This window comes from Labrus bergylta, chromosome 4 (genome assembly GCF_963930695.1).
Source record: "Labrus bergylta chromosome 4, fLabBer1.1, whole genome shotgun sequence".
Lineage (NCBI taxonomy): Eukaryota > Metazoa > Chordata > Actinopteri > Labriformes > Labridae > Labrus > Labrus bergylta.
The window spans coordinates 12,387,679-12,412,497 of record NC_089198.1 but is presented as its reverse complement, the minus strand read 5'-3'; the positions used below and the strand labels follow the sequence as shown (position 1 = coordinate 12,412,497).

General features: G+C 43.1%; 1 protein-coding gene across 6 annotated transcripts in view; it reads right to left on the bottom strand.

Moving 5' to 3' along the window:
- Positions 1-4,955: 4,955 nt before the first annotated feature.
- Positions 4,956-24,819, bottom strand: part of rnf220a (ring finger protein 220a) — a 167,818-nt gene continuing 147,954 nt past the window's right edge. For 3 of the 6 annotated variants that reach the window (XM_065953738.1, XM_065953741.1, XM_065953739.1), the window contains 7 exons: positions 23,664-23,856; positions 23,498-23,553; positions 23,223-23,340; positions 14,709-14,820; positions 12,078-12,272; positions 11,586-11,660; positions 4,956-6,699 (listed from right to left, as the gene is read on the bottom strand). In XM_065953738.1, coding sequence (XP_065809810.1) covers positions 6,628-6,699; positions 11,586-11,660; positions 12,078-12,272; positions 14,709-14,820; positions 23,223-23,340; positions 23,498-23,553; positions 23,664-23,856 — 821 coding nt within the window. In that variant the 3' untranslated portion in view covers positions 4,956-6,627. The remainder of the gene's footprint in view (positions 6,700-11,585; positions 11,661-12,077; positions 12,273-14,708; positions 14,821-23,222; positions 23,341-23,497; positions 23,554-23,663; positions 23,857-24,819) is intronic. The other 3 variants (XM_065953742.1, XM_029281294.2, XM_065953743.1) reach the window with 1 other exon arrangement.

Here is a 24,819-nt window from a genome sequence, read left to right as displayed (position 1 = left end):
CGTAATGTCCCTGAAAAACAAACTGATAAATACATTTAGATGTTGTATATTGGCACTGCTGTGTTGTGATTGTAGACTCAAGGCCACAGGCAGAATGCTGAAGATAATCGAAGCAGTGATGATATCCAGTTGGCTACCACATTTCAACACTGTGTGTGTGTGTGTGTGTGTGTGTGTGTGTGTGTGTGTGTGTGTGTGTGTCCTTTATTGTGATATTGCTTAATTGAGCAACACCTAACAAATAATTGTGTGTCACATGTAACACTTGCATGTAATATGATTTGCATGTACAGTATTGGCTAGCAGAGGCAGCAGCTGTCCTTTTGATATATATGAAGTATCATTAAATCTAAAAAATATTCAACATAATACTTAGTACTCTAGTATTTGAACAACCGTAGATGACGTGTGGTTTGATAATAAAAATGTTTTTTTTTAAATATTAACAGATATCTTAAGCCTTCTCTCACATATCTAACATTCCTTGAGATGATTTAAATGTAAATCTACATAAGACCCAAGTCAAGTTGAAGAAGTTTCCCTTAACCACAGTTCCATTTTCTGCAATGTACCTGCTTTTTTAAAATCAAGCCACTCATCAAACAGAATTAGTAAAGAACACAAACACCATGGCAGCTCTGCTGGTGGTTTTGGGTGGAGCTGGTTGATGTCTTAAATGGCCTTAATGGCATTGAACCAGCCTTCAGGGGGTTCTTCTGTTAACTGGTTCAATTTCCTTCCTCTTTCTGCAGGCGCCTCCTCAATAGATTTCCTAGTACCTCTGGCACCCAACGTGAAGCCACACACACACACACACACACACACAAGTTGAACTGGTCAATATCACCATCTTCTTCTTTCTGCCCCAAGTAAGTCAGTGTTTAAATCAATAAGCCGTTTGTTGCAAACTGTGAGTGTGTATTAATGAGTCGGTGTATGTGCATTATAAATATACGGGTGTCTATGAGTGCTGCAGGAAGGAGGACCGGCCAGGGAGAGCCATATTATATTGATCAGACTGTGTGTGTGTGTGTTCGTAAGAAGCCAATACGACCACACCACCTCAACAGGACGCACGCACGCACGCACGCACGCACGCACGCACGCACGCACGCACGCACGCACGCACGCACGCACGCACGCACACACAGCTCTATATGTTTAATACTGATAGTACAAACTAGAGTTGAAGAATAAACTTGACCATTGAATGTTTAAACAAAATATGTGACACCTGAATAAAAAAATAAAAAAAATGAAAGCAATACCTGTGAGTTGAATTACAAGTTATACCTTTTAAAACGGTATATGTTTTTCTTTGTAGAAGAATCACAATCCTTTGGCACAACCTTAAATGTGTGGTTTTTAACCACTTGGGGGCACTAGAGGCAGAGTTTTTTTAAATGCAGGTATAAGACTTACTTATAAAACATTTAGCCTATGTACGGGTCAATGAAAGCTGACCACTGCTTTAAATCCAAAGGTGTGAATTCATGATGAGGAGGACTTCATTTAAGTTGGTGAAATTTGTTTCATTACTTTTGGTTTTCTGAAGATTCGACTGAAGAGTCATAACTTTAAAACCACAGTGCTAAAACCATTTATTTGGAAGCCCATTTGTTCAATGTTTTAACATTTTATTTGGAGGGACATAGGTAGGATATCAGGCTGTGTCATCATAAATCTGTACCCTCTATCAGGTCCCAAACCATACCTTTACATTACACAGCTGGCTTGACCCTGCATGTTATATGGCCTACTGCTAATGTTATTTTGAGGGGCACTTCCTTTTCTACTGAGCATGTCCCGAGAAGTAAGATTTATTTATTTATTTGTTTTACTTTCTGGGACTTCAGGGGCTCCGTACGTTTCAAACTGGGATATAAAGAATGACAATGCTGTAAACAGTAACAATGACACATAGAAGCCTTTAAAGGTTGTGCTCAAGAGTCCCAGAAAAAACAAACATTTTACCAACAGCCCTCTGAAACAAGCATCAGCCTTTTTCTTTTACCAGAAAACTGTCTATAACTTGCAAACTGCTTGACCTACCAAACACAACAATGCTTGTCACATTCATCAATTTAGTTAAGAAAGAAACCGTGCACACTTCTACATTACTACCTTGGCAACATGCTAGCTAATACCATGTTAGGCTGACTAGCACTCTAACTGAGCCACCAAACAATTCAAATCTCCCCCTCATTTCTACCAAGCAACACCCAAATCATCGACAAACATCCCCAGATAACAACATGCTGATGGAGCAAACAAAAAGCATGAATCAACAGGGGACATAATCAGAAGTTTCTTATGCATTTGGGCACATGGCAAACACAGACAACAACATTGCAAAGTGTTTAATATTCACTTACAGAACATGTCAGTGTCTTGAGTGACTAGCCTACTCCAGAAACTTCTACAGAGTTTATCTCATGGTGTGGTTTCCTCTTAATTCAGAACAACTTTATTAGCATCTGACAGCACTTACAGCAGCACATACTGGGCAGGGCTGGGCCTAATAAGGCCTCACCTTGGTCGGCTACATACTGCTTTTGTTTAAGGCTTGGACACAGATCTGAGCATCAAAAAGTGGTAGGAGAGAGCACACTGTTTTAATTCTTGCCAATTAATGTTGCTGCTGGCTGCTAAATGAGCTCTGATGTTTGGCAGAGAGTTGGGTCCTATAACATTGTTTAACAAGAGTCAGCAGGCACACACACATACACACCTTTCCTCCAGGCTTGCTGACACCATCTGGCACTCGGCTGACTGAGGAAATGTGCCGTGTGGAGTTGGAGGTCAGTGATTGTGTGTTACAGTCCTCTAGATGGCGATGCTGTTTTCTACATTTGACTTTGGCACATAAAGGGAGCGGCCCCCGATCACTACAAACCAACATTAATTATCTTCCCTATTAGCTACCAGAGCTTTTGTCAGAATGTGATAAAAAACTGAGTGATTTCTTTATGTTTTTATGGGGTTCTAACCAAAATATTTAGAGCGAGATTCACCTGTCAGAAAAGCCTGGGAAAAAAATTAGCTGTGGGCCACTATTTATGATGTCATCATGATGCCTCAAGTTGGGTTTTGTGACTTTAAATTTGTATTAAAAACCTTTAGCGTACAGAGAGAACAACAGCTGGAAGAGAAGCTTTTGTTGAGACATGACTTGATTATCTGTACGATGTCTTTATCATCATATATTTGGTGACTTTGAACAGATACGTGTAATAAAGTCATTTTTCTGTCTTCCTAAATTAATTGGAACCTTCAATGATCCTTCAATGATTCCATGGGTAAGGGTAAGGGTAAGGGTAAGGGTTAGGGTAAGGGTTAGGGTAAGGGTTATCCTAACAGCGACACTATAGTATAGGTAGTGTCGGTGAGGGATTCACCCAGAACCCTCTTGGGCAGGAATGTAAATGAGACATGGTGGTCTGGGATCAGCAGAACCAGCAGGCTTCATGCCATCCTAAACTGACTGCAAAACAGTCAGACTCCCTCTGTCTGCTGTGGCTTCCTCCCATGCAATAAAACTTTTTTTAACATCTGACAGCACTCATGAGGGTCTGTCTGCTTTGAGGTTGTCAAAATAAGATTTGCATATGCTTACTAAAATGTTAACACACTCGCTGGATCATTTATTTAAACGCAGGTTTGGTAATTTATGAAAACTAGCAGGATTTTGAAAGTAGCATTCCCTCAGTGCTGCGTCTGCACCCACCAACTCTCCTCTGTGCTGCTTCAAAAGCCACGCCCCCTCACTTACATGCACAAGAGCGCCGTTGCTCCAGAAGCCGACCTCAGAGGGAGACAGGGAGGCATGATTGGTTCATCAGATTGGTACCTCGTGGCAGACATTGGTCAAAGTTTTTACAGGCTTACAACTGATACAGATGACTGTTTTTCTTTGTTCCTTTTTCAGAGCACATTAATTATTAATGTCTGTCAGGACCTAAAGACAATTTCAACCAAAATCTTAAAAAGGGTATCTGGAGAAAATCACCAACCCCGCCTTTAAACGCTTAAGATAAAACTGTGTATAAAATATATCCTCACTCAGAAATATCAGGCTTCTTAGCCACACCTCTAAATTATGTTCTTATGAGAAACAATTACAATTTCCTATTACATTTTTGACAGCGATGTATTCCTTTTTTCATGTGGGCCCTGGGGTGCTCCAAATGAAAAGGTTGGGAGCCACTTTTCTACAAGCCTTCATCTCAGCCTGCAGGAGTGAGCAGATGAGCTCCATTGAGGTTTTAATGATAGTTATACAATCAAGGAAAGAACTGAAGCTTGTTAAAGCAGCACCAACATAGTCTGTTTTCTGTCAGATCTATGAGAAGACCTTAAGTCAAAAATATGAGTCCTCATTGACTGTGGGGTGTCACAGGACCCCCATGCTACAGGAACAGACCAGGGTCCAGGAGTTGCCTTGATTTGAAGTCTCCAACCTCCAGTCTAATATTTACACAATCAAATAACCCAAACAAAGTTAGTAGGTTTATTAATCAATGTACTAAAGACTTACAATACATTGTTTCATTATTCCACTACCCTATACTTGTACTCTACTACATTTCAAAGGGAAATATTGTATTTTTCCTTTATATTTATCAGACTTTTGTTCGTAAAATTGTAGATTATTTAACAGTATGACTTTAAGATTTCCCCAGAATGTGAATTCTGTGACAGGTTTGACTCAACATCAGTTAAAAGGAATCCTAATGCAAATGAATCAAGCAAATGCTAGTGTTCATTTGAAGTTGTTTCATATACTATCACGGTGGAAGGAGACAATCAAGTCTGGCAACAAAGTCTAATAAAAAAAGAAAAATCTCATTCACTGAATCCCTGTTCTTCGCCTCAAGACCATCTTTGTCTTGGGTGAACAGGACAACATTTCTTTGTCATTGCCCCCTCCGGGTGTGTGAAAGAAGCACTTGTGGTATTTGAGAAGTTTTATTTTTTCTTTTTTTTTCAGCATTTCTTACAACAATACAGACGTCACAGAATACATAGTTTTACAAACACAAAGCACACCACCACCTGTGTTGCTGCTGCTGCTGCTGTCGTAAAGGGGAAGTAGGGGGTGGGTTGGGGGAGGGGGGGGGATGCTGCAGGTTCTGGTGGTTTCCAGTTCAGCCTCGGCCATCCTTTGTTTTTCTTAAGAGACTTCCAATTTTTGTTTTAGCTAAAAAAGAAGCTGCCCTTCACGGTTGCCATTTTGAGGATGTTTTTGCAGCATAGCAACTTGATGGACCAATGGGAAAAAAAAGCTTTCTTTTTGAGACATGTCGGGGTAAAAGAAAACACCTCTAGACTATGATCTGAGCTTGACGTTACTCCAGATGAGTGGAAGCAGAGGTGGAGGTTCAAAAGAAAAGGCTCAGTTGGACAGTGTTGCAACTAAAAGAGCATCATTCTGCTGGTTTGCAGAATTAGAAACTCACCATTTCAAAGTAAGAAAAAAGTCTTTCCTTGTTTTTTTCCCCCACAGTACTCTGCAGAAAAATTACACCACCTAAATCTTGACCATCTAGTCTTGAGTAGTTTATTATTATTTAGATTTTTTTATTCCTGTACAGTGAAATAAAACTTCAACGGACCTTCAAACATTTTTCTTCTTTTTAAAAATACAGAAGGCTTCTTTTTATTTCAGCCATTTTTTCCCCCAAAACATCATTCCCAAACCCTTCCAACTAAAAACAGGTACTTTGATATCATATACTTCTGTGTGTGTCTGCAGTGTGTGTACGTGTGTGTGTGTGTGTGTGTGTGTGTGTGTGGACTCTATGTCATTTACACCCAACATTGTAAACATACATAGAACTATATTACATGTGCTTGCACTGCATCTTGAAGGAGGGAAAATTTTGGTTTACTTCACTATTACACCACAAAAAGAGGGAACAAAGGGAGGAGGAGGAGAGGAGGAGTGTCACACTCCTTTTCAAGGTTGTGAGGTTATTCTCAGTTTGGTTGAAAGCTCAGTTTTAGTGGGCAGACCCTTTTTTTTTTTTTTTTTTTTTAATTCTCCTTTCAACAGGGCCGTGAAGATACGTTTTCACTTCGGAAAAAAGGAACGAATAAGAAAAAAAAGAAAGAAGCTTCAGCACCAATTAAATGTCGAAGAAGAGCTAGAGTGGGGAAAAGTAGTCTTTATATTCTGTATTAGGAAGTTCCTTCCAGCCCCGGCTGCATGAAGATCTCTGCAGGGCTTAGAGCTGGGTGTCGGGGATCTCCACTGAATAAAGGTCCTTCAGTGCACATCCCATGTTACATGTACAGGAGGTGATGTCAGCGAGGCAGGGGAAAAAAGCCTGTCCATCTGTGAGGTTTCAAGTCTCTGTCATTTCTTTCTTCTTTTTTTTGTGTTGGTGGCCAGGCAGTCAGCTCTCAGTTTGAACCTCCTGAAAGAGTCTGATGAGTCTTAAAGACGGCTGTCTCGTCTCTGTGCGCTCTTGGAGGGGTGGTTTGGAGCTGCTGAGCCTGGCCCGGGACAGAGGAGAAAACATGACAATCGACATGGAGGGCGGTGAACTCCAAAATGAGAAGGGGGGAATGGACTGGCAGGACGAGGCGGCGCAGGTCGGGAGGGGCAGGGTGGGGGTGTGCTCTTTACAAGTAGACACGCCTCAGGTCTCCAGGTGAGGTGATGGTGTTGCACTGCGGGCACAGCTTCTTGTTTCCCTGTGATGGAGAGAGAGAGAGAGAGACGAGGGTTAGCATTGTTGTTCTGAAAATGAGTTAAAGTAGGTCGCCATCAAGGACACTTATAAATGCTTTCACTTTGATGTAAAGAGTGATCACGATCATTTACTTACAAAGAAGTCAACCCAAACAGTGTTGCCACCTTCAACAGACCCGGGCTATGTTTATGTGGGCTAACCAGGTTGTGACTATACCGATACTAGCTTCCCTACAACATCATGGCCCCTTATTCGCTCCCACAACTCAACCGTGTAGAGTAGACCAACGGGCTGCAAGAGCCAGAACATCACCAGGGTGGTCAAGTGGGAACCTCCCTTCATCTAGGTTTTTGTCTAATCCGCCCCATAAGAAGGCTGGACTGGGAGCTCCTGTGTCCCAAAGCCATCCCCCTACATGTTAATTCTCCCCACGCCCACAAGACAAAAGCAGGGAACGTCTTTATCTGACCTACTTGACCACATGGCCATCACAACACAAACAGCATTACCACCTTCAACAGGCCCAGGCTCCGTTCATGCAGAGCTGCAGGTAAAAGGAGCAGCGAACTGTTTGAGCTGAGCAATGGTGGCATTTCCTACAACTCAGTTTGAAGTTTAAGTGACTGTTTCTATGTCATCGGGTAACTTTCAACAACCAATCAGCTCGCAGCAATGTCAGCCGAGCAAGTTACAAGCTGTGAGCTGGTTTGAAGGACACAAAAACATCCTAAGATATTTGACATTGAATTTAGAAATAAACAATTCTCAAAATGATAAAAAAAAAAGGGCAAGAGAAAAGAGGATGTCATTTTTCATTTTGTTACTATTAAAGAACTTCAGAAATGTTAACACTGTTTTACATGACATGAAATCATATCAATTACATTTTGAACATTTTAATATTGCACTAAGATTTGATTCATCCATCTTGATTAAACACTCTTCCTCCTGACCAAAGAAACATTTAAAACGACACAGACTTCATGGTGCTGACCACTCGTACTCCTGTGCAGTATGGCTGCTGCATGTGTATTACACTGTGTGTCTCCTGAGAGTGTGCAAGTGCTTGACAGGTGAGCCAAAACAGGTCCTGTAACAACTACTACTTCCTCTCTCTCTCTCTCTGAATGCAAAGCAGCCTGTTTGCAGCGGAGCACCATCTCACAGTCCTTCAGCCCCCTCTCTCTGTGCACTGCTTTGATAGTGTGCCATCTCCAGTAAAGCAGCAGGTGATAATATGCAGCACAGGTCTGACAGTGAAACAACACTCGGGCTGGGTGGTCTCTTTGCTGCTGTCCTCCACCTCTCCGACTGCTTACATCGCTCAGCTTGTTCCTCCTTTAGTTGCAAGTGCTGGCACATTCCAGCCGACAGAATTCACTGTCTGTGCTGTTTCTGTATCGGTAACAGATGTATGAATGAGTTTAAACAGATTGTGTGAGGAAGATGGAACATCTGGAGTTAACTAGAAAAGGAAACTGCCGAGATCGCTTCTTTTTTTTTGTACAGGATGCTGAAACTACGTCAGAAAAATAACTGACTTGTTTTTGCTCCTACAACTCCATTTCCGAAGAAGATGTGACATTTTGTAAAATGTTGTTGTTAAACATTAAAACCCTGTATTTATGGAAAGCAGAGACAACATGTCAATTGTTTCAACTGAGAAATATCAAATGCTTTTTAAAACTGTGAGGTTAAGTTTAAACAGGTTTTTTTTCCTACATGGTCTGACAGATGCGTAGATTGGCCATGGTGGTTGAATCCACACGCACCGGGCCGTCAGTGTGTTTGAGCCTTCTGTATTCAACATCACCTCAACGCAGACTTCAGGAGTGATAAAAAAGGACGGCTCAATTGGCGCTGGTAACTGAGTAGTTAAGGCACACGACCCAGGTTCAAATCTGACCTGTAGCTCCTTTCCTACATGTCATTCCCTTCTCTCTCTCTCTCTCTCTAGTTTCTGATTCCATCCACTGTCCTGTCTCTACATAAAGGCATAGAAAAAAGTGATTCTACATGTTTCACCTCTGTGAAAAATGACCCGTTGGACATGTGTCGTCAACAAAACTGACCTGCTACCGCCGATCTGAAAAGTATCTCTGTGGTATGTAGACTTCTATCGGTCTACTGTCATGTGTGCAGATGGTGTGTATAACAACGTGCATCTACTCCACAGAAACATCGTTAGTGTGACATCTCACACAGGCACGACAGAATGCACAGATGCCATACCTGAAGTACCTGCAGGACCGTCCAAATCCAGTCTGCCAGCTTTAAATGAACAGGTTCCTCTGACCCCCCAAAGATTTATAGGCTTCTGTTCCTGTAAGCCACTGCAGAAACTCTTGGCAGTGGGTTCATAGGCTGAGGTGAGCACGCACACACTGAAGAGGACTGAGCTGGTACAAGACTCTGACAGATGTCACACACTCCTGCTAAGAGGATTTGTGGCTCCACGCTACTCAAAGCAGTCTCTTTATGTCTCAAGAGGATAGAGAGAAGAAAAGGTGGAGGGAGAGAGCAAGAAAAAAAGTGAAGAAGGTGAAAAAAGGGAGGATGTGTGGTTGAAATTCATCTCTAACTAAAACTTAAAACGACTCCCTGATATTACAACACCTGTCAAATGATCATAACGCTCCATGATGTCTGTGTCTCTGAAAGTGATTTTCATTCAGGCACTGTGCGACGGAGCCTGCCTCTTGTTTGTTTGCAGCCTGTTGGAGATGTGTACTCCTGCTTGGTGTGGCCGCTAAGTGTGTGTGGGTGTGTGCCTGTCACGCTGCGCTCCAGCTGCCTCGCTCATTAAAGCGGCGAAGGGCCGGGCTGACGTTAACTAGATTCACAGGCATTTACTTTGATCAGCCTGGCCCTGCCTGTTTTACAGCTGTCTCCAGGCTACGACTTTAATGCCCCATACATTAGAGCGGCTACGGCAGCATGCACGGCTCACACACACCGAAACACACACACACACACACATCCAGTCATCAGGCACATGGATGGTGGAAACAGTGGACCTCGCTTAAGACTGTTTCCTTACAGTCTCCCTTAAAACCCTAAAAGTCATGACTTAAACATGCAGAGACCGTTTAGTTTGTAGCCACATGAGGATCTTCATGAATCAGCATCGATCTTACACTAAACTCATTAGCCACATCTTAATGTCCAATTAAACATGAATGAGGGCAGCGATCTTTACATGTGCTGTCTAAATCTTCATTTCCTTTGCAAAACATATAAATCAGCCATCAGGTACATGTTTGATCAATATGCTCTATTTATTTCATCCAAAACTGGTTCTCCTAATCTCTGCTCAGGATGTAAATAAAAACAGGGTCAATAAAGGACTCGGTTACAAGGGCTCTTAACATCTTAATACTGAGTCATGTTTCTGTTGGGTGTTATCGAAAAGTACCCTCAATCTATAGAAAAGTATTTCTAGAACTAAAAAAAACACGTCATCATGTTGATTATTAGCTCATTTTTAAAGCAAATAAACATTTTACTTATAATACTTTGGCGCTTTTTAGATTTTCATTCTAAAAGACTAACACATGTTGTAGCCTTTGAGCTTCCTTTTAGTCCCAACACTATCCATTTCAAGAAACTACAGAGAGAACAGAGAAACCGTACAAAACTATGCACAAGCTGGTTAATGCAAAAATGTTCTTGTAAAGATTTCATGAACTAGGAACTTTAACTGTTCACAGTCCTTTGTGTCTTTCTGCACCTCTTGTGTGTTTACGTCTGGTCCTGTCAATATGTGTGAACTAAATGATTCAACCCTCACTAGTTGGCACCAGAAACAGAATGCTCAAACGAATTATTCATATTTTTTTTTAATGTAGGCCCACAGTGCTGGTTAAATGTTGTGTCTAAGATGTAGCGCAGCCACCTGCCACTAGCCGGGGCTGTAGCTCTACTACGAGGATGTAAACCAGCACAGTGGACAGATTGCATCTCTTGGGAGCAGCTGGAACAGGTTCAACTGGTATAGAACAACTCGACTAAGGCATGTGGATGTTGACATGCAAGAGGGAACAAAGACTGGTGGTGCTAGCTCTGCTAACGTTTACTTGTAGAGTAAAGCATGTTGCAAAGGGGACATCCATTGTTGCTATGCTTAGATGTTGCATATTTATATTAGCAAGTGTAATATGAAAGGGAGCTAGGTGTGGTAAAATTTTTGTAAGCAAATGGTGATGTCAAAACTGATGGTGTTTCATAAGAGAAAACCACTGAGGTGAGCGTGAACAACCCTAGAAAGGACTAAAGTAAATAAAGGAGAAGGAACAGTGAGAGGTAAAGGAAAGACAGAAAGTTAAGACATCAAAGAGAGCCAACCATGAGACCGTTTATCCTCCCCGCAGCAGAAACACTGCGCTCCATTTACCACATTATCACCAGCTAATTACACACTGCTGAATATATTAGACTAACTAATAACCAACAAAACCACCACTTGTGTGTGAGTGTGAGTGTGTGTGAGTGTGTGTGCAGGCCTGCGGCGCTGTGTAGAACTCATCCAAGGCTGGAGTTGACCACTTTATTCCAATTCTTTTAACGAGCCTTTTGGGGACCATTCAATCTAAACTTTCCCTGCAGAGAACTGGAGGTGTTTGCATGGCCTTGACTGTGTGCGTCTGTGGGTAAGTGTGTGTGTAAGTGTGTGTGTAGTAGGAGAACAGGTCATTTGAGGAATATTCCCATTTTAGATTCTCCCTACGGGACACGGCTAAAGAGAGAAATTCACTGACTATGAAATGAGGCTGCAATAAGTGCATGCCACGAGAGGCAGGCCTGCAGGACGGCAGGACGGAAGGAGGTGTGTGTGTGTGTGTGTGTGTGTGTGTGTGTGTGTGTGTCTGAGGAGAAGTGTGTACGTACCAGAGTCCTGAGCCAGCATTCTTCACAGTGGACGTGCCAGCACTGGATGGAGGTGAGCGGCATCGTGTATGAGTCCTAACAACAAAGAGAGAGACAAAAAAACAAAACAAATGAAAATATATTCAAAGGACACACACACACACGTGAATCAACAACAACAACAACAACAACACCGCACATTTCCTGACCGACACCATCAAACCACTGACCATGAACGACACAGCCAACAGCCACAGAAAACCTGAGCAAGGCAGCATGAGGGGGGGGGCAACTGAACCGGCAACCTGCACACACAGACACAGTATAACGGGCAGGCAACGAGCAGAGACGAGGGTGGGGGGGGGCAGGTGGAGAGGGGGGGAGACGAGGGAGACGGCCATGAATGAACCCTTTTTTTTTTCTTTTCCTCTTGAAAAAGAATGGAGGGATGAGGGAGGATGACGAGGAGGATAAAGTGAGGACGGGGAGCGGAGGAGGGAGGGAGTGCCTTACCCTCCGTAGGGGCTGTGGGAGGAGCCTCTTTATGCCGCTGCCGTAGCCACCAATCACAAGGCCCCTGTACAGGCAGTACAGGCCGAGGGGGAGGGACTTAGGCTGCCTCTCTCCGACCTCGTTGGCCAGTGGCCGGGGCCCTGGCCACACCCCTAGGCTCTTGATCTCCGCACCTGACTGGATAGCAGGCTTCCTCTGCGGAAGGGAGGGGTTGGGGAGGGGGGTGAGGAGAGGGAGGGGGCGAAAGGTGGCAGCTAATCATAGAGGCGGGCTTGAACTGATCGAGCTCACTCAACAAACGCGCGTGTCAACAAGCGCACACACACACACTGCCACAGATATACAGATGAGAAAGCGTAAAGCTCTGCCAGCCAGCGATCAAACTGCTGTGAAACATGCTCTCCGTCTCCGTCCACACCGACTTCGATTCCACAATGACATGGACACTGATGACTTGGCTGAGCTTAGTTACAGACGTCTATTGAATGTAGATTATTATTTATTTTTTTACTGCTGAAGGTATCGTTAAAGTTCCTGTGAAGAGTTATTAGCTAATTATCAAACAGACTAAATTGAATACTGACTCCTCTATATGACTTACACAAGCAAACCAGACCATGAGACGAGAGACAGTGAAAATGATTCTCTTCATAGTGACATATAAATCGTTCAAACAGATGCAGGTTGATGTTTGTCAAATAACTAATCAATTAATCATTTTATCCAGTATAATAATATTTGTTACATTATATTGTTGCAAAACTGGTGGGAGGCCATAGAAGTTATCAAGAAGTTACCCCCCCCCACCCCCGAGTTCCGACAATGACCAGTAGATGGTGGTAGAAATCCACTGATAAGACACAGAGCTCCCTTTAACAATGTAAAGGATGAAGAACAAACTTGATCCAACTTGGTTCCTGCAGGAGATCTGCAGGTGTGTGATGGTCTTTAAGAACAACACTATAACACCTGCAAAGGCTATGATCCATGCAGAACAGTCTGAGGCTGCTACAAATGTTTCTGCATGAACTCGGAGGCTGCAGCAGAGATCGCCAGCTTCTCTCAAATGCTTCCTGAGTGCCAATTTACTTAAAGAAACCTGACGACTTCTAGATCAGTGACAGAGCGCAGTGACGACTTGAAGACAGACAGAGACAGATTAGAGGTGAGGTGCGCTGTGTGTGAGAACATTGTACACATATCTGCTTCTCTGCAAGTGTGTGTGTGTGAGATGAGGGACAGTGACAGATGAGCGGAGAGGAGCCGTGTGTCCGAGGGGCAGTGAGTGATCGATCGCTGTGCCTTGCCCTCCGTGTCACCTAAAAGACCCAGTGACCTTTAGGAAGTGCAGGCGTCGGTAATTACCCCCCCCCCACACACACACACACACATGAACGCAGGATGTCGACACTGCACTGTTCACAAGCTTTAAGGATGAATGGCAGGATGGGCACTTGACACAAAGTGGGGAACACAAACGGTGATTGGGGGGTTGCATGTGTGTGTGTATTCAAGTATGTGTTGAACATTGTGAATGACCTTGTCGTTCCTGAATGCCACATGGTTCATATTATTGATCAGGGGGTCAAATCAATCACCTGCACATGCTCAGAACCGTCTTCACACTTCATACAACACTGGCTGCTGCAGCATTTGATCACCTGTCACATCAGCAGCCCTGTCGTTAAGATATTCTAGATTTCTAAATAAAATCACCATTACAGTAATTTGTCATACAAAGGGTCTTGGTCAAAATCACATGATGGTGTTAGCAGGAGGGGGGGGGGGGGGGGTACTCAAGCACACATTCAATGACTTGCAAAGCCATGCAGGAGCACAAACTATCACAACACCAGCAGCACTCGTATGCTTCCAAGGCCAAGAAGATAGTTACAATCTGAGGTGAATGAAGTACACACAGGTCCCACATGCACACCACAAGATTCACTTTTCATTTTTAATATGACCATTTTCCAAAGTGAGAACTAGTCCTTTAGTCAATTATTCAGCAACGCATTGTTTTTTTTTTGTTTTTTACATCAATAACAAATATGTTGGTGGAGTGGGCGAAGAGGACCGCAGTAGGATGATTACAGATGATTGAGCCTGATCTGGTTCTTCCTCCTCAAGTGAGATATACACTGAAGCTTCACAGTAAGTAGAATTTAAGAGAATATTCTTAAGTTTCCAAAGGGCAGAAAAACGTCCCTAGTTGCCAAATTTAAATTTCAGCTGTAACTTCTTATAACCAGAGTCTGACCTTCGAGTACTGCACTCAACTCGATGTGGGCAATGATGGAAACATTGTCTATAATCTTTTCTGTTGTATGTGTAATAAATAAACCTAGGATTATCATTCCTCTTTAACAAAAAGTGACTTCCAGGATGCTGATAAGAACATCTTGTTGATACTGTTGTTGTTGTGCATTTACTCATGACTCCATCAATACAAACAAAAAACAGAACTGTAGAGGACGTTGGAGCAAATGAAGGTAGGATTTATGTGGCCTCATAATGCCTGTCCAACTTGAAGGAACCAGACACTGCATTGCCACAGTAAGACTGTGGACTTGACGATCAGGACTGATGTGCAGAGAAGCAGAGAAGCTTCAGGGTAAACGTTGGACTCACCATGCAGATGAGACACTTGTATCGGTCCCCTCTCAGGATCTGCCTCTCCAGCTCTCTGATCCGAGCCTTCAGAGCCTCCATGGTGGTGGCCGTGGACTCCTCCTCTGTTACCCTGCAGGAGAGGAACAAGGAGAGAGAGAAAGGGGGGGGAGAAGGTTTCTTTAGAATGTATGACATGCTGTTTTAAATTCAGCACCTGCAAACACTGAAAACGGAAATGCTGCCCGTGTCTTCATTAAAACTTTTTTTTACACAACTGTGTGTCTTTGCAGCTCCAAACAGTCACAGCTTTGTCTTCTTTATGAACAGGGTTATAACCTCAAAGGCCCCATCTTCAAACAGATCTACAACTTTAGACCCCATTTCTCATTCCCACCTTCCCATCCTTTTCATCCTTCATTGTTCCCGTTTTCGACTTTTTAATAAAGTACCCTGTCCTCTATGTTCACTTGTATCCTCTGCGTCCCCTCTCTTGTGTTTTTCCTTCAATCTCCATGTCCATCCATCCTTTACAATTTATCTCCCTGCCTCTGTATTCATCTCTTCTTCACCTCGCGTCCTGTTCTTCATCCGTCCTTCCTTCTCTCCCCGTCCCATGTTTCTTCCTGCCTCTAAGCGGAGTCTGATTAATGTGCGGCATGATAACAGAAAATGTGCATTTAACACTGTCGGCCAGCATATGAAGCAGCCATAACTAAATCAATACAGCGGACGCACAGACCACAACGCTGCTGATGATTTGGCGCTGCGAGACGAGGCCGCGCGAGCCAGCTGGTGTTTATTAGAGCCATCCACTCGCTGTAGCAGTGTGTGTGTGTGTGTGTGTGTGTGTGTGTGTGTGTGTGTGTGGTGTTTATGGTGATGTGGTCATTTTGCAGCCTGATAGCTAGCTGATCTATGGTATTGATCTGGATGGGGAAGGACAAGCGGAGAGAGGGAGAAGGGTGAGAGCAAGAAGAGAGCGATAAGTGGCTGTGTGTGTGTGTGTGTGTGTGTGTGTGTGTGTGTGTGTGTGTGTGTCCCAGGATATGGCTTCATTTGCTGCATCCTCAAACAGCCGAGGCTGCAGGGTAAAAGAAAATAATGACAGACTTTCTCCATTTCCTATTAGGAGCAGTGTTCTGTACTTTTACATCCTCCCTTTTTGATTCCTTCCGAGCTCATTAATATAAATCAAACATTCAGACCTTAATGGGAGACTAAATCAAAGTTCAACATTCCAGGTTTGCACGGCCGAACAAGATGTCTTCAAACAGAAAAAGTACAGAAATTTTTTTGTTTGCATTCCATTTCATTTAGATTTGGATGAAACTTTCAAGGCAGCAACAAAAACCTTCTGACACCTCACATGACGGAAGTCAAATCTACCAATGGTGATAACGGCAACGTCCCAAACCCCTTTTTGGGAAGGTTCAACGTTTCATTTGTCTCTGCTAAAGAGTAAAACCTGAAACCTCTTAGCTTGGGTCAAGCAACATCAACATGGACTTCATCACAGATCTCTATCTAATCTTTAGGAAAACTTAAGCTTTTGTTGTTTCGGGGTACCATTTGTAAGCCACTTCATGCAGAAATTATCCTGAAAACAACGGCTTTAAAATCATTTTGGAGTCACGCTGCAGAGGTCAGAGGTCACGTAGTAATTGACTCTTTCATTTAGTCAAAGTCAAGTCAATGTTCATGCACACCACGTGAGCAAAGATATTACATCCACATGTTTTGTGCATGTAAATTCACTGCTTAGGTTAACTTTTCCAATTGCCAATTCTTGCCCTGTACAATCGTCATGGAAACAATAAGAATGTTTAACAGGATGTTGGCGGTAAAGACAAAAATTAAGCAGTCATTGGTGACGGACACAACTGTACTGAATGTGAATGGGCTGTAGGTTTCAAAATACCAATGTTTGTGTTATACTGCTCAAAGTGTAGCTAATGTCAAATATATCCTTCTTTCTGTGGTTCCGGCTAATGGTTTCTCCAAAAACCAGATCTCAGAATGTGCCACAGAGCAGCATGAGTGATGGGTTGGACATTTAAGTTATTTTGTTTGGAGGGACTTGTTGAAGGACCTTGGCTATAAACTAAGCAATTCAAATTTAGTGCAAGGTTTTGCTTCTTCCATAAGGTCCTTGGGAAAAAGTGGACCTGCTCTCGTTCCTTTTTGTAACCCCTTCACAAGCCCGTGTCATAAAGACCGGGTTGGGACTCCCAGCCTGACTCGCCACTCCATGCCCTATAAATGGCTTTACCCTCTCCTCTTATTAGTTCTGAGCTTGTAAAAAGCCATTTAGCCTTGATTGGTCTGCTAGCTTATAAAGTAGCAGAAGACTCTGAGCTGGACGGGACCGGACGAGGTTTGTTCCTCAAAGAGGCGAGTCTTTGTCTTTTACAGGCTCCAATGAAGACTTCTGTCGCCCAGTCACTACAAAACTCTGCCAAGAGACTGGAGCTCTTTAAAAGAGTTTTGTTCCAGTAACAATATGTGCACTAATTACCCTTTTTTCTGAACAATGATTATTCATTCAACTCAGATAATTTATAGAAACCCACATTGAAGAAGTTGTTTAATTCCCCACTGCGATAAAGAGACATGTAATCTATCTTTCTGTGGCTGTGGGCATTGAAACAGAGTGTAGAGAGGTGGAGGGGTGATGCAAAGATTTAATGGTGGTAAAAAGGAGAACAGGATGACTTCACAGGGCCAAGGAAAGGAAAGACAACTCTCTGGGGCTGAATCTGCCACAAAAGGAGATAAACAGCCTCTCAACAAGCAGGAACCACAAGTAAGAATCCTTGAGTTGAGGATATTTTTATGCTCTTTGTGTGTGTCTCTGATTTAAGCGGGCTCAGGGGTTTTCAAACTTTCAGTCTTTGAGCCAAAACACAAAAATTGATGTCACTCTGGGACCCAGGTTTAGCAAACATGTCATGATGACTTAGAGAACAGTTCCATTTGGGTTAGAACCTAAAATAAGGGTGAGGAAATATACAAGCGTATCCAAGTTTAATTCTACTTAGTGTAGCAGTATCTCACTATGTTTTTTAGAGATGTATAAATGCAGATATTGGTTCTGTACCAGATCAAACACTAGTTCAGAATCCTTTTGAATCTGCTCTCAAATCTTGACCTGTCACCTGAAAAAAATGTGCAGCATATCGTATGTAAAGTTGGCGACCAAGCGTTTTTTCTGGGCAGAAAAGCGCTTGGGAGTGTTTCTATGAAGCGCTTGTGCACTGAGAATAAGGGTGATGTAAATCTGTCTCTATGACAACAGTCTGTTGACAATGGCCGCTGTATGACCGATCCCGCTACGTTGCTTTTTACCGTATGTTTTTAATTTGAGATCGTATTAACCCGATCAGAAACGGAGCAAGACACGATCCGTTGGGAGACAAAAATACAGGGAATACCAAACATTTGGAAAAGAGCGCTGGTGACGTCAGCAGAAACCTCTCTGTAAAGTTTAAATATTTTCAACTTGAGCTCTTGGAGCGGCCGCACAAAAAAGGCTGAGCGCTTGAAAAAACGCTCTCACCTCATTGAAAACAACTGAAAAAAGACGCTGGCGCCCAGAAATAAACGCTAGGTGAACACAGGGCCCTAAAGTGGTTATACAACAGGTAAAGCATATTTAAGTACTTTCCCATGACACTCAGAATATCAGAGTTTCTGCTTCAAAAGAATGACATTCCCAGTGAATTCTTTATTCAATGAATTTAAGTTTCTGTTATTTTAGACGACCACATTGGTTTTAAAAGTAAAACCAAGAGGCTATACCCATTTCCTATATACAGTCTGTGATTTATGCTGATGCAATAAGAAAAGGACTCCTTGATATTTACTCCTGTGTACTCTGAAAGTGTGCTTTTGCGTGATTTTACATTTCACAGAGTTTGTGAGCACGCTGGGACGAGTCTGCGGCTCGGCGGGTTTTAACCGAAGCTGTGGCCTTGATCTGAAGGTCTGGCATCATAAAACCTGAGGAACTAACGCTGAAATACAACTTCCGTTCACACACGCTGCTACTACTCCAACTCAGTTACTGCCCCACAGGGCTTTCAGACTGCTGAGTGTGTGTGTGTGTGTGTGTGTGTGTGTGTGTGTGTGTGTGTGTGTGTGTGTGTGTGTGTGTGTGTGTGTGTGAGTGAAAGAAAGTGAAGTTTCTTCCTCCAGTCATCCCTATGGCGACTAGAGAGTGCAGGAGAGCCTGACAGAGACAGATAGATGGCCGAGCCTCCCCTCTATTTAGCGCTCTGTCCCCAACGTGTGTGAGGCTATTTCTCATTTCATTAGTGTGTGTGTGTGTCTGTGTGTAGCCGTAGACCTCCACCATCCATCTCAATCAGCCCCGTGTCTTAATCTACTGTCCTCCTACATTTTGGCCTCACTTGTATCAGTCTCAACACGAGAAGAAACAAAATCAGAAAATTACAAAACAGTTAATTTAAACAACCATCTGAGTTCAATATTCTAGCAAACATGTCATCCTGCAGGTAAGGAAGTCATTCTCTAACATGCATGCGCTGTGAAAAAGCAGCAGTGAGTCCCTTTAGAGCACCATTCCCTGCTGCACCCTGTTAACCGAGGCCTTAACTACACTGACACACCATGATAAAACATTTAAGTCACTATTGATTTCCCCTGCCCCAGCCCGATACGTGTGTGTGTGTGTGTGTGTGTGTGTGTGTGTGTGTGTGTGTGTGTGTGTGTGTGTGTGTCTCAGATGGCGAAAGGGAGGATGCCGTTTAGAAGTGCCTGGAAAAAAAATTGAGACAGAAAGTGGGAAGAGAAGAGAAATGGGAAAGAGAGAGAAATATGGATGAGAAGAACCAGAGAAGAGGCAGCTAGATGGACAGGGTAGCGTGTGTGTGTGTCTGTGTGTGTGTGTGTGTGTGTGTGTGTGTTGGGGATGGGGGGGATGGGGTAGAAATCTAGCTTCATCACTTCCAAATTGAGGACAGATTCAATTATTCGCAGAAACCACATGGAAATCTCTTCGCATTGTTCCAGCTGGAGCACCAAATTTGGCAGCAATCGCATTGGCGGCATTGGAGGGGCCATTTATCTTGGAGGGGAGAGAGCGTCTCAGGCATTGTACGTGTCTATATGCGGGTGTCTGCGTTTGAGAGTGTGTGTGTGTGTGTGTGTGTGTGTGTGAGGAGGGGAGCTCATTTATCTTGCAGGGGAATGAGCAAGGGAACGAGGACGCCCCTGGAGGCGACCAGATCATTACCCATCTGGGATCAGAGACACAGAGAGAGATTTCACTAACCCTGCCCTGTGCATTGTAGACACACACACACACACACACACACACACACACACACACACACACACACACACACACACTGACACACTCACACACACATGTACAATGTATCAATGTAACGAAAGGAGACAAATCTCATTTTCATTTGGGGACAGAGGAGCACAGGAGCTCCACAAATGCGTGCATTTATAGCGAGAGGAGATGAGTGAGGCGGGGAATTGTTGCAGCCAGCTAACTGCTTCTTCCATTGCAATCATTCAGCATCTCGTTGGCTCCCTTTAAATGGATACTTAGATTAAGGCATGTTGTGCTGCAGGGGGACGCTGAGGCTTCAGCTCAAGTCTAATGTTGTGACAGGCACACCTACACTACCTGCCATGGCAGTCAGAACATTTTACTCAGGTTGTTCTTAAAAAAGAATTTGGGAAACAACAGCAACAGTTGTTGTTTACCATGAGGTCCTTACACTGCAGCACATCTTAGTCTTAACTATGAATTTATTCCTGCAACTAAAGGCATGGTAAGGGCTTTAAAGGGCTACATCTTTAGACTTTGGTTATATCCTGTTATCTTCCACTCTGTGATATAAATCTGTGAAACTTTCACAAGTGAATCAGTTCTGTCTCTGCTCAGCTCCACTGACCTGCCTTCATCTGTGTCTCTCAGACAACACACACACAATCACACACCAAGAGGTGCGCAAAGTAAAACAAGGACGATCACGGCACTGGAAACTTATCGAATGCATCCTCTCGCTCAGCAAACACACACACACACACATACACACCTCATGCCTTGCAGTGTGTCCTGTCTGATCAATACACTTCAAGCTGCTCTGCTTATTCACCAGTTATCCCCTCTGTGCTGATATTTAATATGGGACGCACACTCAGACACACACAGAGAGCCGATTGATTCATTTAAATGAAGCATCTATCAAGTGAAGCCTTCAGAGGGGAGTCCAATACTAATTATTCACTATTTATTCACACACATGCTCATTTCTTAAGTTATTATTTTGCATGTTTTACTTTCTTAAAACACATAATGTCTCATTAGTTCATAGCTCACTGAGAGTTGCATAAAAAGAGATGCTTTAAACCCTCCAATGAGTCATACTCTAATATTTTAGTGGATGAAATGACTGAGGGGAGGTTAGGAAAACAACACCAGCGTGGTGGTTTTAAGGGGGGGATCCTTAAAGGCACCTCAGCTGGACAAAGGAAATCACTTAAAGAAATAGGAGCTGGGATTGAGGCAACAGGCCGACTGACCCCAGCACAGTGTGTGCATGTGCAAGTGTGTGTGTTTGTGTAATGGCATGGGGCAAAAGGACAGGAGAATATGCCAGACATGCAGAAGCAACCAATCAACCAAATCCCTCTTTCTCTTTCCTCGCTCGCCCACCGACGTTTCCCTCTCGCAATGAGCTGACCTCTATTACCCATGCAGGGGACAGGGTGTGTGTGTGTGTGTGTGTGTGTGTGTGTGTGTGTGTGTGTGTGTGTGTGTGTGTGTGTGTGTGTGTGAGAGAGAGGTGTGTGTATGTCTGTGTGATTGTTTACTTGTGGCAGAATACGGATGAGGAGATGGAAATGAGGGAATTACAGAGCACTGGCCTTTCACACACACAGGGTGATCTAATGAATAGGGCAGTGTGGTTGTTCCTGATTAGTATGTGTGTGTGTGTGTGTGTGTGTGTGTGTGTGTGTCTGTCTGTTTGAAACACAGCTGAGTTAGGATACTTTTCTGAAATGTCCAATCCAGCTTAAGTCATTTTCAGTTTACACATTTTTTTAAGAAATAGACATTTTGTTTTGTTCACTCTGCATGCTCTGTTGTGCTCCAGTGACGGTCTATTTGGGCTAACTTTGACATCTTTGTCAACACAGAATAGAGTTAACAGTCAAGCTGTAATGAACACATAATCAGAACAGAAGTCCTTAAAAATGATGTGGGGTAAAAGTTAGGATTTCATGTAAAAAACATTTATAAAGGCTGTTTTTCACTTTTGTCAAATCTATCTGTCTTCCTTAGATTATGACCTCAAGCATCAAAGTGTAAAGTCACCTGTTAGCTTGTCACTCATACAGGGCAACTAATGATGAGTGAACTTAAATTCTACATTAAAAGAAAGGATTAAATGAATTTCTTAGATAAACTCTATCATCTCTACAATCCACTGAGGACAACTGAGAGAACCAATCGAGCTTTCTGCCTCTTAAACGATGTTTTTCCTCTCCACTTTAGTGCATCATCATAATGGATTCACGTTGGGTCTTTGTAGATAATAAAACACAGTGAGGTCTTTTACCTGCTCTTTTGTAAAGTGTGTTGAGATAACATTTGTTATGAATTGGAACTATACAAATTAAGAGTGATTGATTTCGTGGTTCAATGGGAGACGAGCACAAGTGATCGACACAAAAAGAAAGTCGTAAAAAGGTTGTATTATATTTCTCCATGTTAGCATGATCCTTCATTAGTTAGTATTAGTTTGAACAATGTGAGCCATGCAGGTATTTGTTTTCCCGAGTTCAACTGGGAGTTGTGCCAAAGTCAAACAGTTAAAAAAAAAAACATGTAATAATAAAAAAATGAAACCTAAGTGCTTTGTGTTTGCAAACTGCTCAGCATTTACGATGTTTGATGGTATGAAGGATGTTATTGAAGGCTTGTGTGAACACTAGCTTGACCAAACATCTGCATGTGTTTCCTCACTTCCGGCCTTGAATGTAGTGTGCTTCTGGTTTGTGCTCGTGTCTATGTCTCCATTAATGATTCTGAGGCAGCTCTGAGCTCTGAGACTACAGAGGAAAATCAATACGTGGAGAGACCCACTCTGACACACACACACACACACACACACACACACACACACACACACACACACACACACACACACACACACACACACACACACACACACACACACACACACACACACACACACACACACACACACACACACACACACACACACACACACACACACACACACAGGAAAAACCAGAATCCACACAAAATGCATCATTTATGACCCTCCATAAGTCGACTCTCCCACAAGTAAGAAATCTCATCACAAAGTCATAGAGTGAGAGTGTGTGTGTGTGTGTGTGTGTGTGTGTGTGTGTGTGTGTGTTGCTGTGGTGGGAGAAAGTCATTTTTCCGTCTCACCTTTAAAAACTAAACCATGCTTTGTGTGCGTCCATATAGACAAAAACAAAAAATGTGGAACCTACTTTTCGATCTCACTGTTTTTACAGGTGCGTGGGACGCAAGAGGAAGAGGAGGAGGAGGAGGATGAAGGGGTGCTGGGGTCTGTCTTGCTGCTTTCTCCGTTGCTCGTTGAAGGCATTTCTGTGAACACACAAAAAGGAGGCTTTTTTTTTAAACACGTGAAACAGCCTAAGTATGAAAGTAAGATCATTGTATTTCAGTACCGTATGCAAAACCAAACAAAACAAGAAAAACATTCCTGTCAATTAGGAAGGAACTTTTAATCGGCCTTACTCACCGTCACTGGCCCATTTGGAGAATTCAGGCGTTATTCTGTTAGAAGGCATCCCCCCGCTGTAACACAGAGACACAAACAGGGGTTTGAATGGAACCTTACAGGTCTATCCCACTCCTCCTACCTAACAAGTACAGTAAGTTGGACTGTGTGTTAATAGTTTTCATACTTGAGCACAGCTCCCCGTAGCGCCTCCCTCTCCCGGGCCTCTCCTTGGTCCTCTCCGGCTCCAGAGCAGGGGATGATGTCTGCCTCGGTGTACTGGGCCTTTCCGTACTCCAAGGTGTCATCCCCGTCCACGTCGAGGTCAGCGTCGCTGTCCGCTGCGCTTTCTTTGATGCTACACGTGGCAAAGCCTGTTCCTGAGAAAGAGACAGAGACAATTTTTCAAAAACTTTTTCATTATAAGAGGGCACAAGAAAGAAACAGAAGCTTGAGTTTTAAAGGGCACATATTATGCAAAATACACTTAAGCATGTTTCTCTAACACTAACATGTGTCCCTAGTCTGTCTACAAGCCCCCCAATTATGAGAAAAGTCCATCCTCTCCATCTTCTGCCTGCTCCACTTTTCAGAAAATGTGTGCTCAAACAGGCTGTTTGAAGATTTTCCCTTCATGACATCACAAAGGGCAGTAAGCCCTCCCCCAGGTGGGTGACACTCCCACAGCTAGGTGTTTATTCTGCCCTCTGAGTCTGCCTTCTCACCGTAAACAATCGGACATGCCTGAGCCACCCAACCCCTTCCAGAGAGGGGGCGTGGTCAGACACAGCTCATTTACATAGTTAAAGCTACAGACACAGAAACAGCCTGTTCTGAGCAGGGCTGAAATAGAGGAGTTTATAGACATGATCAAATACAGGATCAGAGTGGATTTAGAACAAGAAATGTTGTGTTGAGTTCTGAGACTTCATTAAAGTGGTTGAAAGGGAGGATAATATGTGACCTTTAAGTGTAAAATTTAAAAAATCACTTATCGCTCACTCTGATGTTGGTCAAGACGTTGCGAAATTTGGAACCAACGTTTCACGCTCAATCACAAAGTTACCCCTGGCCTAATGAAAAATAATGAATAATGGCGTGAGGTTTGACAACACAAGTGATCAAATGTTATAAAAAACCTCACAGCTGCAAGTCACAGATTTAAGCAAAACTGTGACAGCACATAATCAGTGTTCATGTCACTCTACTTTTTAATCCATCTCAACTCCCCAAACTCAGAGTCAGTATCTTGAGATGCAGAAAAAGAAAAAATCTAGCATGTAGAAATGCATTAACAGAGACAAAGGGCCTCTGTTTGGTGTTTACAGACCAACATGACAAGG